Below are 15,315 nucleotides of genomic sequence, written 5' to 3'. Positions count from 1 at the left end.
TCCGATGTTGTTCTTTGGTGAGAAAAGAGCACCATTTATTGCAAATCCTTGCTTCAGATATTCAAACTCCAGTGTTATGCTGCACATACACATTAGTCATACACACTTCAATACAGTTGTGACAAAATGCTGAGAGCACCACAGGTAGGAAATATAATAATAACAATATATATACACACATAAATATTTTTTTGTGTAAGGAGCCTCGGGCCTGGATAGAGAAGGTGGCTTGTTGTGTCCTGAAAATAATAAAAAAACTTTATTGTGAATTACATGTGAAAGGACGATTCGTGGACAGTTTGGGGCAAATGGGATGCGTCAGAGAAACTGTCTGCATTTATCAAAGTGTTCAGGAAACACAGAACAGACACACCTTTCAACTATATCATCTGAAGTACAAATACGTTCAAACAAACTTAACAAATTAATTCAATTCTTGCCCCCCCCCCCCCCCCTCCTCTCGCCCCAAATTTATTCTCACTCTCACAAATAAAATACATACCTCAAGCAGCAGAACTAAGAATGGCTGAAAGGGTAAACAGCTGAGTGGACTCCACGCTCAACCCATGCTTATTAAAAAACACACAGCATTCAAATCCTGTTCTGGGGCCACGGTGACAAGAGTTGTCTGCGACGCGGCAGCTGACCTGGGATCTCCTGACGGGTTGATTGTCGCTGAGGTGAGTTGCTGGGGACAGCGTGTGCTGCTACGACGCGTTGCTCTTCAGGTGCTGAGTCTGCAGTGGCTTCACGTGATACTCGTAGATCTTCAACGCTGGGCCGAGCTTTATCGACAGCCCCGTCAGGACGTCGTTACGCGTCATCAGGAGCAGGGACTTGCCATCGATTTCCTGTCGGGCGCGGAGAGAAGGAACCGATTGACAACCTGCCTGGTTTTTCATCGTGTGATCAGATTTTTTTTCCGAGCAGAGCAGCCGAGGCCCACACCAACCTGATCCTGGAAAGCCGTGGCTTGTTCCTCAAACCCCGTAGCTTTGAAGTAGTTGACGACATCAGCGACCCCCCAGTTGGCCGGGTCGGGCACCTGACCGTTCTCCACTGGGCTGTGGGGGGGGGGGGGAAACGGATTTAACTTAACGTGCAGTGAACTGTAACAGGGGTCGAACACATTGATTCAAATCTGTCAATAAACAATGTGTCGTACACGTGGAGATAATACCTTTTGGTGTCAACAGAGCCGTTTGCCTTTTCTTCCATTCCGGCTGTAGAACAAAGAAAGACATGCAGGCACACAGAGAGTGTCAGGATCAAATCAGTCATACTGAAAAACAATGATTCAATTAACCATTTTTAACATTGTTTAAAAAAATGTAATCACTTGATTCAATGATATTTGCATTGGAGAATAATTATTTCAACTATCTATTTTTATAAAATATTGATGTGTAGAACATTTTTCTCAAGTCAGAGGCCTGAACCATTAACATTTCAGCATTTTGACTTAGAGTCATTAATTCAGTGATTTATCAAATAGCTAAACATACATGTTGTATCCTTGACTGTGAAGTGTGACATGCTTCGTTTTGTAAGATAAAAAAAAATATTGATTTTCTGAATATGGATGATGCAGACAGATTGATTTGGCATTACACCCGTGAAATAGGTTTGGTTGATGCATCAAATTATATCAAGATACACATTTTTCATATCAGTCGATATTGAAAATGATCACAATAATTGAGTTAAGTTTTAAACCATTATTTTTTTTTTCTGCTGAGGGAAGGTTGTGATTTCAAACTCTTCTTAAGAGGAGAATGACAAACAATTAATTTGACATTTTACACATCTGATGTTGATGGATTTTGTGTAACACTTCCTCACGTTGCTTGAACAATGCAGAAGCATTACATCGATATATATATCTGAGATGTATATTGATATTATCACTTAACGATATTATTAAATTGTCCACTCTAATCATAACCCTGAGAAATTTAGTACGTTTAAAAACTTCTTCTTAGGCTTTATACTTCCATTGTGTACACGTTTCTAAAGTGTAAACAGCTTCACAACAAAGAAGCAGATTGGTGTAAGAAGCAAACACACACAGTTTCCTGTATGAGATGTGAGAGAAGAGCGTGTGTGGTTCAAATCAAACCGAAACGACAGTTTCCCTGAGAGAACGAGATGTCTCCAGACTTTCACGTCTGCTCTCTGATCGTGAACAAACGAGCTCTCGTCTCTTACGATCTGTAACGTTGCAGTAATTTCTCATCAGACGTCTTCTCTGGCAGAACTTAGTGAGTCGGCAGCTCGGACACCATCGTTGTCTCTCGGTCACCGGATGTCCTCACTGGAAGACACAGAGGCACAGCGCTGTTTGTTCGGGAGTCCAAATGAAAACGATAAAAAAAACACAGTTTCAGAGTAAAAGTAAACTGCTGCTGGGTCCGTGAGACAGCGAGGAGCACCAGCAGCTAAATTAAATATGGCAGAGACACACTGCACGCGACGTGAAATAGCTCCAGCAGCCGCAGACGTAAATACAATCTAAACACACAACTCGACCCACAACACAGAGGAGACAGCGACACGGCGAATGTCACGGGCTAGTATTTCATCCCTGCTCCTCTGCGCTCCGTATTAAGCTAGTTAGCTGGTTTGGCTAATACAAAATTTGAAGTTACCTTATTTTTGATGATTCCTGCTTGACAGCGACGGTCCGTCCGCGATGTGCGAGCGGTTCAGTCGAGCCGGGGTTTTCCAACGCCTGCGATATTTTACTGATCGGAAAAAGGCGATATTCAATAGATAAAATCAAGATTTAATCAAGTAATACCAAGTGGAAGCTCTTCATCGGTTTAGCCTTCTTCGCCCACATGACAACAGGGCATTGTGGGGAATGGAGTTTTCCTTACCGGGTGAGCGGCAGCAGTTGTAGTTCGGAGGGACACACCGCCACAGTCAATTCCACACACACACACACTCACACACAGCAGGGTTTATCACATTTTTTTTAATAAAAAGAATTTATTATAGTGACATATCCTCTGTTACATAAAGTCTGCTACAGCAAAGTATACTCCCCTTGCAAACACAAGTAAATATGGGTGGGAAAATCAAACAAAAAACAAACGTGTCAACCTTTGTAAATGATGTGCAAAATATTTCCACAAACTAAATACAGACACATTTCAGATGATCCCACACCGCACCAGCATGTGTGACTACAGCTAGACGGAGAACTCATGAACTGGTTTGCCTTCATAAAACAGCTGGAGGGGTGTGAAGTGGCTCAGGGAAGAAAGGGCCATCATTTACATCAAATATGACGTTATCACACACATGGGGAGAAATGACATGGAAGAGCTGTGCGTTTCCTATACTCACTCTCTGGGAGGATTAACACACGGGCAGTTAGGACTGAAACATGCTGAGTTCCCAGATATAGTTTTTCGAAGAAGGTCCAAATAAAAAAAGAAAAGGACTGCCAATGATTCTGCAATAACATTCTGCTCGACCTTCAAACTAGGGCAATAATGCTGCATCCGGTTTAAAGAAAACCGATCTCTTAAGTAATAAAGCAAGAAAGGTGAGGTAAAAAACATTGAAACAAAAGTTAAATTAAAAGTTTATCATTTTAAAGAGGCATGAGAGGCATTGGTGTGCATTTACGTCTGTGAATATCTTTGTTCTATAAATTGTATAGGGAAAATTAAATAAAGAAGTTGTACAAATAAATAATCCAATATTTTCATTGTTTATAACATTTTTGCGAATTCAACAATTGGAGTCTCCTTGTCTACTGAGTACTATGCAAGTTTAAACATTTAAAATGTTATTTCATTAGACATCTCTAAATATAAATAAAAATATAAGAAAGAGTTGTGCCTTTTGAAATTAAAATCAGAGCTACATAAAATATCACATCATGTGCTCCATCTATGAAAAAAAAAAATCAAATAGAAATTCCGGCCATAAACAGTACATAGGTACCTGGAAAAATCGTTCTGTCCCTTTTCACATTTGGTTCTCCAAGATTGTTGAACTTGATTAAATTGCATTTCTCTTCATCTAAAAAGACTCAAGCACCACATCAAATAATGGTCAAAACCTCTGAGGACTTAAAATTTGAAACACAGTTGACGATGCATTATTGTTTCCCACAAGATGGTGGTACATAAAAAATGTTTTTGATTACCCCGTAACCCTGAGCGTCCAACCTGCAGAAATAACCTCAGCCTCCCGAGAACAGCAGAGTCAAAACTTCCTTCTGACAGAAATCGAAAGAATCCCACAAGCAGAGCTTTTCTAACATCTAGAAGTTCAACAAGTGGACACCTTGGCATTGTAAGAAATGAACCTCTGATGTACAGATATTTTAAATACAAACATTTCAAGCTGGTGAGGAGTTTGCAGAGGCAGGGACAAACATTGTGGTAGCATGGACAGGAAACGTGTCGGAATTAATGAGTGCAGTTTAGAAACAAAAAGGGGGAAAGTTTGCATCAACTAACTGAAGACCGTAACGTAACAAGAGTGGCTTACAATAAGAACAAATATTGGAATATTGACCTTATTCCCTTTGGAAATCTGAGACAAGACTACAGCGCTTTTGTCCACCAATGACCAGTAACCTAAATGATGCAGCCTGAGCAATTTTGCAAGGAAGAATGAGCAAATATTGCTCCATCACAGTGTGCAATTTTTTTTCTTTTTTGAAAATGACGCAATAACACGACAGCACTACAGGCCAAAGGTTCTAGAACACACCCCGATTTCCAGCAGTTCAAGTCCGGTGAATATACTTAAATGGTAAAAAGTCAACTGGTCAACTGCCCACAGTAAAAACAATCTTGTCAATTTCATAGGAAACAGGAATTTTTGTCAAGGAAATAGGTTTGTCTACAGCTTTCCTGCAGCACAGGAAGTAAATTAAGCTGAAGTCGTGCTGGATATTGCTATCAGAGTGGTGAGAAGAAGCTGAAATATAAAAGGAAGACAGACTTCGAGGTAACAGCAAGGTAATGGCGCAAAACATTAGAAGAAAAGAATCGGTGGCTTCAAATGATGGAAGAGCAGCACAGTCTAAAGATTAAACTCAGTGGAGCTGGTTTGGGATGAGTGAGACAGATGACATTTTATTTTAAAAGATAATCCATGATTCTTTGCTTTTAAAAACTCCAATTGCTTTGTTTCTTCTACAATTCAATTTCAGACACAACGCCTATTTCAATAATATAAATTTAAATTACTGTAAAAATACAGCTGCAAAAATGGACGTGCTCTGAAACCTTTGATCGTTAGCGTATAACTGCACAAGGTAGATGAATCAGCCAAGTGAGCAAGATGCACAAACACTAAAAGGACATGATAGTTGTTATTTATTGTTAATATTTCATGGTAAGAGCGTATTTCAAAACTAAATCATAGTTTTGTTTTTACTGGATTATTCATAACAACATGACTAAAAAAAGGACCTTTCCAATAGCTCAGTGTCTCCTGGCTGTGAAACCACTTTAAAGAAAACAAAATGAAGAACAACAAAAAACATAGGAACACTTTCAGGACACTATTAGCTTGTTGTGACACTGCTGTACAAACTTAATAAACATGCAAGAGCAAAACTTAAAATAAATCAAATATGGCAAGTTACACTATGTCGTTCGAGAATGCTCCGCTAAAGCACAGGTCGCTTTTACAAACAAAATCAAAAAACTAAATATGCCCACGTAAGCAACACTGCGTTGTGTCCTCGATGACGAACCCTTAATGAAAAATCTAGCTATTGACCTTTCACCTATTGAAAAATGCCATTTCGAAGCACCCCCTATATCTTGAACGTACCATAGACAGAAGACCTGTCGTGTTGAATCTCACACCCAAACTTCATCCGTTCCATTCCCCTGAAACATCTGTACCTGAAAAGTATATCATGTCATTCCATTCATGTAATACCACACCTAGTCTGAGGTAAAAAGGAAATGTCCTGTGACCGGATATGGATGAAACAATGCTACGGCTGATCAACTAATACAGCACTGACAAGTTCGTTGTCATTGTTGATCAGTCTCTTCAAGAATCAAATGCCCGAACCTCAGGAAGTCCCCAGTGTTTTCTTTGCAGAACTTTTCTTTGATTGAATTTTGGTCATGCTTTAACAGAACAGTGTATGAATCCTATATGTATATTTCTATATGCACAAATACATGGTTGTAGGTGGTCGGACACCAGAATGATTAGTAACGGTTGATGTCGAGGTGGTTATGATTAATGAATAATAAAATGACCCTTTAAAACACACCTGTGTAACAGACGACAGACGTCTGGCAAATTTCCACGTTGACATTTTGAACCAAATAAAATCCCTTCTGTTTTTTCCTAAAGCTTATATTACAAAATGTGCAATACCAGCTAATACAATCTATCACTCTTTGTGCCACTTGTAAATTGAGAGTAATATTAGTTTACACGTTTTTCAAAAATAATTATGACTTGAAATAAGGAAGGGGGAGGATAATCATTAGTGGCTAAACAGAAAACAACAGGAATAAGGTAAAAAGATGAGGACGTGGTCTAGTATTTTTGTGTCGCAGCACAAGTGGTGGCTGCATAATGTGCCTGTGTATAGGTTAGTGCTAACTGCACGCAGGGTCATGGCAAGAAGGACCTCATTTAGCCGTGTGGTATGAAGGAATGAGGCGTTTGTTTTGTACATGTGACGGCCTCGGCTCCACCCTAACCCTCGGGAGAGTGCAAATATCCCAAAACACACGAGCCCTGATGCGACTCCGGAGCCACTCACTAGAACTCCGCAAACTCTTTCGCACACTTTTCTGTTTGCGAGACACGAATGTCTTCCTCTTCGTAGTCGTCAAAGTTGCTCGTGTCTCCTGGTCCTCTGCACTTGGGCAAGAAGGGCGCTTCGACCTAAAAAAAAATGCACATTGCAATATTTATTTGCGATAGATACTTATTATTTACAACGATAAAACCAGGACCTACCTTTCTCTCGTAGACGGCGATCCAGTCTGTTGTGGAGAACCACTTGTGATTTTTGATGTCATTCACGCCATTCTTCAGGTTCCCGAATCTCTTTGTCAGGTCGACCTGAAGCAGATTTCTCAGCAAGTCCTTCAGGTCGGAGCTAAAGTGAGAGGGGAATCGTACCTGCGGGAGATTGAGGAAAAGACAAAAGCTTTGAATCAGCAAGAAGAAAATGTAGAACATTCCTTTAATATGCTGGCTTGCAGTAAGTTGTGTGCACCAAAGAACCACTGGGGAAGCAAAGTTGATCCTTATTATTCAAGCGTTAAATTAGCTTTTTTTCCAAATGTCTAAACCGCTGTACCTTGCCAGACACAATCTTCTCATAGATCTGGATAGGCTGATCAGCAAAAAAGGGAGGATAACCAGCAGCCATCTCATAGATGAGAACTCCAAGTGCCCACCAGTCCACAGCTTTGTTGTAGCCCTGCAAAAGACAGAATGTTTTTTTAATTTATTTTCAATTACAGGACGGCAGCAACAATATTAGTCAGAAAGCCCTGAGACATACAGTCCAGACCAGACGTGATTGAACAGTTACACATTTTCTGTTCTTCGACTGACACTCAAGGACACTTCACAGAGTCTTGAGTTGCATATCATATCTTCTTCTTTAAATCTTTGTTGTCAACACTGTGATACAACTCATGTTACTCTGCATAAAAAGGGCTGTGATTCTTAACACTTGTGTGAGGAACTTTAAAGCCGAAAGTCATTGTTTCATTTGAAAGCCGGGGAGCAGGATTACCTAGCCCGAACCATGGAAAACAATAAGTGTGATCTGCACTGTAGCAAGATGACTGGGTAAGAAGGGCTCACCTTGCTGAGGATGATCTCCGGAGCCAGGTACTCAGGAGTACCACACAATGTCCAGGTTCTGCCTTTTACTCTCTTGGCAAAACCAAAGTCTGTGACCTGCAGAATAGGTTCATGATAGTATTATGCAGAATACATAAAGAGAACATTAACATGCACCACACATGTACAGCCCATACTTCATTGTGTATGTTTTACATTGTTTTATTGTTGTCCATTTATTCTATAGAAGCAGAATAATGAAATATTAATATCTACTTGGCCCAGACATTCACTACGTAATGGTTTACAGACCTTGTTGATGACATCATTTCACTCTATTTACTATAAGAAACCTTTAGATGAATTCTGTACCTGGATGTACCCATGTTGATCTATGAGCAGGTTTTCAGGCTTCAAGTCTCTGTAGATGAGGTCTAAGGAGTGAAGGTACTCAAAGGTGAGTACTATCTGAGCTGCATAAAATCTTGCATGGTTTTCACTGAAACAGGGAAATGCAGAATCAGTCACTGATGAAATATATGAACACAAGCCTCTTTTGAGCAAAGAAGCAAACGCAATCATTCATGGTACAGCCAATTTAAAATGATGTCGGTCTGAATGCAATTCACCCATTGAATTACTGATGAGTCTTTATTTAGCGGTTGGTGGCTTTTAAAGTACTTCAAACAAAAAATTAAATAACTTACCTGAACCTTCCAATACGTCTGAGGTGTGAGAACATCTCTCCCCCAGGAACATATTCCATCACCATGTAGAGGTTTGAGTTGTCCTGTTCAACGAAGACAGAAACATTTCAGGAGGCTCACATCGAACAGCATGCATGGTCTCGTAGTATTTTATCTTCTTTTTTTATTATTATTATTAGAAAACTATCCAAAATTATGTAAAACTTTATATTTTCACAACGCACTCGTACCTTAAAAGCGTGATCCAATCTGACAAGGAAGGGGAAGGAGACGGCCTGTAGTATTCTTTTTTCATTTAGCGTGTGTTCTATCTGCTTCAACTTTACCACCTGAAAAGAGAAGGTACACACAAGTATATGTTAAGCTTAGGGTACTGTTGATCATTGGTATGTGTGTGGCTTTGTGGCCGTCCTACTCTGCAGTCAGCTACAGTCTTTCATTCGGCTTAGGAAGTGGTGAAAATCACCTAGCAGAGACTTAAAAACTGCTCTGATGACACGTATTTGCAACTTATTACAAACGTCTGCCTGTCTGGTGCATTCAGCTCAGGCAAACGACCTGATAATCGGGTGTTGAACCGCACTGCAGCCAACGTATTACCAGACAATCAAAACGAGATTCCTCACAATAAGCAGTCAAAGAGAGGAAAGTCAACACACCGGCCTGTCACTCATTCAGTTCACCTCTTCTCTACAGCACAATGAGATAACACCTGGCCACAATATTTACTGTGATGAATGACATTACTATGTATCTAACAACGTTCCCACCTCTGCGAGTTCATTTGCATACTGGACTGAGAAGCCTGGATGGAAAACAATGGCTACCGACAATTCAGTATAAACAACAGGACACGGATTGAGAAGCCATGTACTGTGGAGCTGAAACAGAAACACAGACAAGCAATTTCTTAAACCAGGGATCAGATCACTGCGTTGCGATCAACATACTGAGGACACGACAGCCTCCTCCTACAACTTTCACATCAGTATTTAAAGATCGAAACTCTCATAATGCTAACCCTAACCCTCTGAGGTTTCCAGTGATAGCATGCATGCAGTGCACTAGAGGAAGCGTTCCATTTCCTTTCATACACAGCATTTATGTAATGACAGAGTTTGCCTCTCACTGTCAACACACAAATAAACAACGGTAGTTCTCATGAGATGGGTAAACCGTGAAACTTTAGAAACGTGTACTTACTTTCTGTTTGTCCAAGATCTTCATGGCGTAGAACTGGTTTGTTCCTTTATGTTTGACGAGCATAACTCGCCCAAATGAGCCTGTGCCCAAAGTCTTAAATCTATCGAAGTCATCCAGGCCAGTTGTGCTCTGAGGAAACACAGTGGAAATGATACAACACACTGAAGACTCAAATAATTCAACACTACCGGAAAGTTCAGAATGCTAAGAGTTCTTATAGATGCAATCCTTAAAAAGATTTTGAATTCCTGTAGCTCAGCGTAAACAGTAAATACCTCTTACTAACAATTTCATCATAAGCATTCATGCCAACAAAACCTGAGCCATTCTTAACAAAAACAAGTGTGCTATTCATACTACTTCATCTTATCATTTTAAACATAAAAAAAGGTTGTGTATAGATTAATAGTATCAAGAGAAATAAAGTACCCCGAGGGAACAGTTTACCTGTGCTGGACACTCCCATTTCTTTAAAAAATCTTCTTTGGCTTTAGCTAAGAACTCTTTCACTGCAAGAACAAGAGAGAAGTGTCATGAAACAAACAGCATTTAGGTGCTGACACCAGGTCAGGTTAACACGTTCAAGGAAATCACAAACTAGGGCAGTTAACAACTTGAGGAAACTAAACACAGGAAATTCAGAGGTTCAGGGGAACAAATGCACTATAAGGTCAGGCAAATGTCAAGTACTGTGACGGCAGGACGGTACTTGACAAAACAAAACTCAAAAGTTCATACCTAAGCAAGGAAACTGTAATTCCTAAAGTGATGCAAAGAGCTCTTTTGAACTTTACGGAGCTTGTCAATTCAAACTCAAGCGATTCTGCATCTCTTTCAGAGTGGGTGGGAGTAAACAGGGAGGTAATAATAATAGAAAAAGGCGGAGAGAGAAGACTAAATACAGAAGAGGGCAGGCATAAGAAAAACAGTGGATTGTAAAAGTCACAGCAGACATGAGGTGTCCAAAGTCACAGAGTCATCGCAGGTGTCTAATGTCAAGGTGCTTGGTCAAATTTGATATTCTGTTGGGGATATAAAGGCATACTTAGGCTGTAATATATATGTAATATGTGTATTTAAACAGCTAGCAGTATATTAAATTGTAATATTAAGATATTTAAATAGCAATAGCATATAGCCTTGTGGACATAATCTGCGGAATTCACATCCTCTCTGTGATTTAGGACAACTCATGGAAAAATGAGCATACCAAAAGTCTCTACAGTTCACCAAGGGTTTGCAGGAGCATTCACCCACATGGATGGAAATGATGGAGAAGAGAAAGAGAGGAAGAAACATTTATGAAGTGAGGAACATTTGACATTCAGATGTGTTGAATGCAACACGCAGCAACATGACACAACATAAGGCTCCCTTAGACCAGACAGGTACAATTACTCTAGAGAAATATTACATTGTTTTAAAGATATATTTCTACTATGAATCAATAGCAAGAGACGTTTCTAAACTGCTGTTATGCTACTCTGAATCAAATAGAAAGATATTTAAACAAATAATGTTAAACTACATTCATCTGCCACAAAACACAAAACAGCGATAGAAAAGACATTGTAAGAAACACACATAAATACACGGCTCATACTGGCAAAACATGAGATGAAAATGACGGGACCGCGATATTAAAATGAAGAATGTGTCTGACGCAACCTGGGCTGTTTTTTCTTTTGTCTCACAGCTGAGTGGAAATACTGCAATTACCTGAACCTGAGGGGGGGAGGTGAGGACAGAATCTACATAAATAGGTTTTGAGGCTGGGCTTTAAAATCTGACCATGTAGTGAAACCCAAATGAACAAACAGACAAACTTCAAGTTGTACCAAGAAACCGAGAAGACACAAGAAGAACCGACACAAGCCGAGACACATCCTGCACAGAGCTATAAATTTTGGCGGAGACATTTCAAGCAACAATGCACTTACTCAACTTATCCCACATGACGGTGAACTCGGAGATATGAGGCACATCACTCTCCGGTCCTCTCTGCTCTTGGCTACTCTTGCGACACTTGTAAAATAAACGGCTGGCGAAGGATTGCTCCTTTCCCTGGGCCATCCTGAGACAAACTCCTTTTTGTGTGTGAACCAAAAAGAAAGGATCCTTCCCTGGACAAAGCGACCGTTTTCAGACTGACACTAAAGCTTCCTGTATTCAGACAAGTGCAGAGCAAACTGCTTGCCTAACCACACGAAGTTCAGCTTCCTGTTCGTGTCCTCTGTTTCAGTTTCAGTGGCCAGCTGTGAGTATACCGTGTTCTGTGCTGTGTCATCTGATATTTATTGCTCTCCGGCTCTATTGGTAACATTGTTTTGACTAAAGAATACAAAAGATAGCAAGGCACTGAAAAAAGCCAGTGTAGTTATGGCATTACTGACGAATCGGATGCATTCAGAGTGTAGATAAGGAAACTGGAGGCCTGCAACACCCACTGACTGACTGACTGAGAGAGAGAGAACTTATCACCAGGTTATCATGCTCTCTGGTGGTTAACTTTAACAATGCAGTTCTACAGAGAGATTAAAGTCACCCTGACAAACTGACTCTAGAGCTGCACACTGGTTTTACTGGTCACCGAGGCGTCCGGCATCGAAAAACAAAAAAATCTAAATGACAGATATATTGCGTCGAGATATTTCTGCATCTTGCAGTTTGCATCAGACACTACAGTTGGCTGGAGTCCCACTCGGCTCAGGCTGTGTGGACCACTGCCAATCAGCAAGCCGGTCGAGACCAGCTCCTCAGACAGACACTCACCACGGAACAGTTCAGTGGATTAGCCTGGGCAGGACAAAACACAACAACGCACAGAGGGCCCTCCGGCTACTGCTGCTTCCAAGTGATCAAGCACTACCTGGTCAACAGGTGCAGGAGACTAGAAGAGGAGCTGCCTTCCCCTCCATGTTATAGCATCAACAACAGAGAACCACTGAAAGAAAGCTGTGCTCGAGGCACAACATTTGAAATTTACAGTAAACTTGTGTCTGTAAGTTTACTGTAAATTTACTGTAAATGACTTGACACATTGGAGTGAACCACTAGAGTGGAAACTATGGCCGGTCGTTCTGTAGCCCTTGTTGGGAACATTAAGCAAAGCCAGAAGAAAGAAACTCCACGTGTTGGTGATATTTGAGCGTCTCTGTGTTGATCTTATCTCAAACGTTATCAGGTACCTGTTGGTACCTGTGCCCGGGCCTTGCTCTGCAGCTTTAGCAGAGACCCATGTTTGCTCATGTTGTCTGGCTCCAGGCAGTTCAATCAGACACGGTGCTCTGATAACTCCAGCTCAACCTTACACTGTGGGACAAATATATTGAAATAAATTTAAAAAAAAAAGCTTTCATCTGGCTAAGTAGAGGATTTGGAAACAGGATATGGTGATGCTGTCATTTTGCACATCTCTATCTGTGGCACCGTTACACAGTGAGATCAGGAGGCAGGGATCATGTGGAGGGAGGCAGCACACCTTGTAAACTGTCCCTACCAAAGATGGTTCTCCTCTGCAGCGCATTAGCACCGAGCTGCCTCTGCTAGCACTGGACAGCAGCTGCTAAAGGTTGCTCTCCTCTGGCTTCATAATAAACCACTAGCAAGAAGCTAACACTACATGGCTGTCTGACTGACTAACTAGCTAGCTAGCTGGGTGGCTCTTTTCCCCCGGGTGCTTACCGCTTTCCTGTTCATTGCCTTTCTTGGCAGTTGCTGTGTTGCCCATGTTATGCGGACAGGGCGATGCACAGCTGGCTAGGAGCGATGATGGTGGCGGCGGTAGGCTGACAGCAGCAGCGTCCTCCTCCTCCTCCGTTAGCTAGCTAACAAATATCAGCCCGAGCTAGCCGGCTGGCGGAGAGCAACATTAATGTCGTCTCTCCTTGGACTGAAGACGAGGCTCGACGTGCTCTGCTGTCCGCCCTGTACGCTCTTTATCCCCGATGTCCTCTGTCGCTCAAGTGCGGCTCCGCTGGAATGAAAACATGATCCAGACTTTTCACCTCTGCCTGCTGTCGTTCGCTGCTGCGTTCACGGCGCTCGAGAAAACACGTACGAAACATTCGCGGAATGCTGCCTTCACGTACCGGTCGAACGTATTGAGTTCTCACGCATTCCATGTGCTAACGGAGTAAAAGTGGATTCTGTTTCTGTTTGTTAAGTCGCGTGAAGAAATCCAATATTCTGAGCAATACATAGTGATGACTGGTTTCTAAAATGTGTCTCTGTATAACTGCTACTGCCAAGACAACGTAAGGTAAAATAAATGAGACATTGAAAATAGTGAAACTAGAGACATCAGTGAAAGAAAACAGACAATATGAAAATAAATAACATAAACAATCTGAACCAAATCTGAACAGAGTATATATGTATTGTAACATGGTTTCACATATAGAAAATGAGTATTGCTCTACCATGTTAAAATAGTGTAACATTTGTGAAATATATGTGTGCTTGTGGTCTACAGAGAGCAGTGCTGGTTGTACAGTCTGACAGCAGCTGGAATAAATGACTACTACTACTAATAATATTAAAAATATCATTATTGGTATCACACTTAACTGAATTCCAAGTTCATTCTCTGTTTTATTCTCATGCACATTTATTGAAATGCAGTTTTGAGGTAACATTAGACTGTATCAGTTTAAAACAAGGGGAATGAAAATGGCTAGTATCATTAGAAAGATATTTTATTGTGAGACTATGGGTGCAAAAGGAGCTTACCATATAAACATTATTTGCAGGGTTTGAGATTTTGCATGAAAAAAATAACCTCTGTTGCCTCTACGTCCACAGAAATTATTTCTAGAATGCCGGCTCATTCATTATGTTTATAACACATCCTGAAAGCTGCAAAAGCAACAACTTCTAAAATCAAGTTCAAAGTGGTTGGGAACGTTATGAATTATCAACTACAATGAACTAATTTAGTCAATAGTAACTTTTTGAGATTCTGATCACTTCATTTTGTTCATGTCAATTGGATTATCATGAATTTCAGTTTTTTCCTAAGAAATCTATAAACTCAAATCTATTCAGGAGATACTAAACTTAGCGGTACTATTTCATACACTCAGCTCGAGATGATTCAAGTAAAAAAACTGAATTGTTTTTAGTTGTGACGCTTTGGGTTCGAGAGCCTGAGATCAAACTTTTGTAATATTAAAAGCATTATGCATTTTGCATTAAAGGTCATGCAAATGGGTAAAGGGGCTTTTTGAAAATAATATCTAAACAGTTAATATAACTTTAGCTTCTTTGGCACATAAACACCCATAATGCGTGTAGGACACGTCAGTGACCTCTGAGCAGGTCACGCCCACTGACAGCAGCAGGGTGGTTTTTTAGCACCATGGCCAGCGACAAACACATACGCACACACGCACAGACACGCACACGCACGCACAGTTGCTAGGTAGCCTCCTCTGTGTACCAGGAAGAGAAGAGCCGCACGGAACCCTTCGCTGTGAGCTCAGGCTGCGGGGAAAACTTCCTCCCAGCACCGGTGAGTGTTTATCTCCTCGACTCCTGGTCTTGGCCAACGGCTGTAAATAAAATACGTTGACTTGGCACGTGCTCCCTGCGGCTCGCT

The 15,315-nt window shown here is 40.9% G+C and overlaps 2 protein-coding genes across 6 annotated transcripts; both read right to left on the bottom strand.

The window, feature by feature from the left end:
- Positions 1–7: 7 nt before the first annotated feature.
- Positions 8–2,865, bottom strand: samd13 (sterile alpha motif domain containing 13). 4 transcript variants are annotated; one of them, XM_062396092.1, is made up of 5 exons: positions 2,649–2,865; positions 2,209–2,337; positions 1,181–1,223; positions 953–1,064; positions 8–851 (listed from the first exon to the last, which is right to left on the bottom strand). In XM_062396092.1, exons 2-5 carry the CDS (start codon positions 2,234–2,236, stop codon positions 708–710), a joined length of 327 nt encoding a protein of 108 aa, XP_062252076.1. In that variant the 5' UTR covers positions 2,237–2,337; positions 2,649–2,865; the 3' UTR covers positions 8–707. The 4 variants fall into 4 exon arrangements, 3 of the variants coding, with proteins under 3 accessions (XP_062252076.1, XP_062252075.1, XP_062252074.1); XM_062396091.1 differs by having other exon boundaries at positions 2,209–2,314; XR_009921967.1 differs by lacking the exons at positions 2,209–2,337; positions 2,649–2,865 and having other exon boundaries at positions 8–239; positions 648–851; positions 1,181–2,202.
- A 94-nt stretch (positions 2,866–2,959) lies between these two features.
- prkacba (protein kinase, cAMP-dependent, catalytic, beta a) lies at positions 2,960–13,749 on the bottom strand. 2 transcript variants are annotated; one of them, XM_062396088.1, is made up of 10 exons: positions 13,401–13,749; positions 10,164–10,225; positions 9,717–9,845; positions 8,744–8,842; positions 8,514–8,596; positions 8,179–8,305; positions 7,828–7,923; positions 7,313–7,435; positions 6,967–7,131; positions 2,960–6,891 (listed from the first exon to the last, which is right to left on the bottom strand). In XM_062396088.1, the coding sequence occupies exons 1-10, from the start codon at positions 13,444–13,446 to the stop codon at positions 6,766–6,768; spliced, it is 1,056 nt and encodes a 351-aa protein (XP_062252072.1). In that variant the 5' UTR covers positions 13,447–13,749; the 3' UTR covers positions 2,960–6,765. The 2 variants fall into 2 exon arrangements, with proteins under 2 accessions (XP_062252072.1, XP_062252071.1); XM_062396087.1 differs by lacking the exon at positions 13,401–13,749 and adding an exon at positions 11,657–11,954.
- Between the last annotated feature and the right edge of the window lie 1,566 nt (positions 13,750–15,315).

Source organism: Platichthys flesus, chromosome 9 (assembly GCF_949316205.1).
Source record: "Platichthys flesus chromosome 9, fPlaFle2.1, whole genome shotgun sequence".
In the NCBI taxonomy this organism is placed as follows: domain Eukaryota; kingdom Metazoa; phylum Chordata; class Actinopteri; order Pleuronectiformes; family Pleuronectidae; genus Platichthys; species Platichthys flesus.
This window is presented reverse-complemented; position numbering and strand designations above follow the sequence as displayed.

What these genes read in the sequence shown, in the direction of transcription:
- samd13 (XM_062396090.1), bottom strand. Translation starts at nt 1,281, where the DNA reads ATGACTGATTTGATCCTGACACTCTCTGTGTGCCTGCATGTCTTTCTT. An exon ending in GGCTCTGTTGACACCAAAAG is followed by an intron (nt 1,065 to 1,180) that starts GTATTATCTCCA and finishes CCCCCCCCACAG; the next exon opens with CCCAGTGGAGAACGGTCAGG. An exon ending in CCACGGCTTTCCAGGATCAG is followed by an intron (nt 852 to 952) that starts GTTGGTGTGGGC and finishes CGCGCCCGACAG; the next exon opens with GAAATCGATGGCAAGTCCCT.
- prkacba (XM_062396087.1), bottom strand. Translation starts at nt 11,789, where the DNA reads ATGGCCCAGGGAAAGGAGCAATCCTTCGCCAGCCGTTTATTTTACAAG. An exon ending in AGACGTATTGGAAGGTTCAG is followed by an intron (nt 8,306 to 8,513) that starts GTAAGTTATTTA and finishes TCCCTGTTTCAG; the next exon opens with TGAAAACCATGCAAGATTTT. An exon ending in ATCAACATGGGTACATCCAG is followed by an intron (nt 7,924 to 8,178) that starts GTACAGAATTCA and finishes CCTATTCTGCAG; the next exon opens with GTCACAGACTTTGGTTTTGC.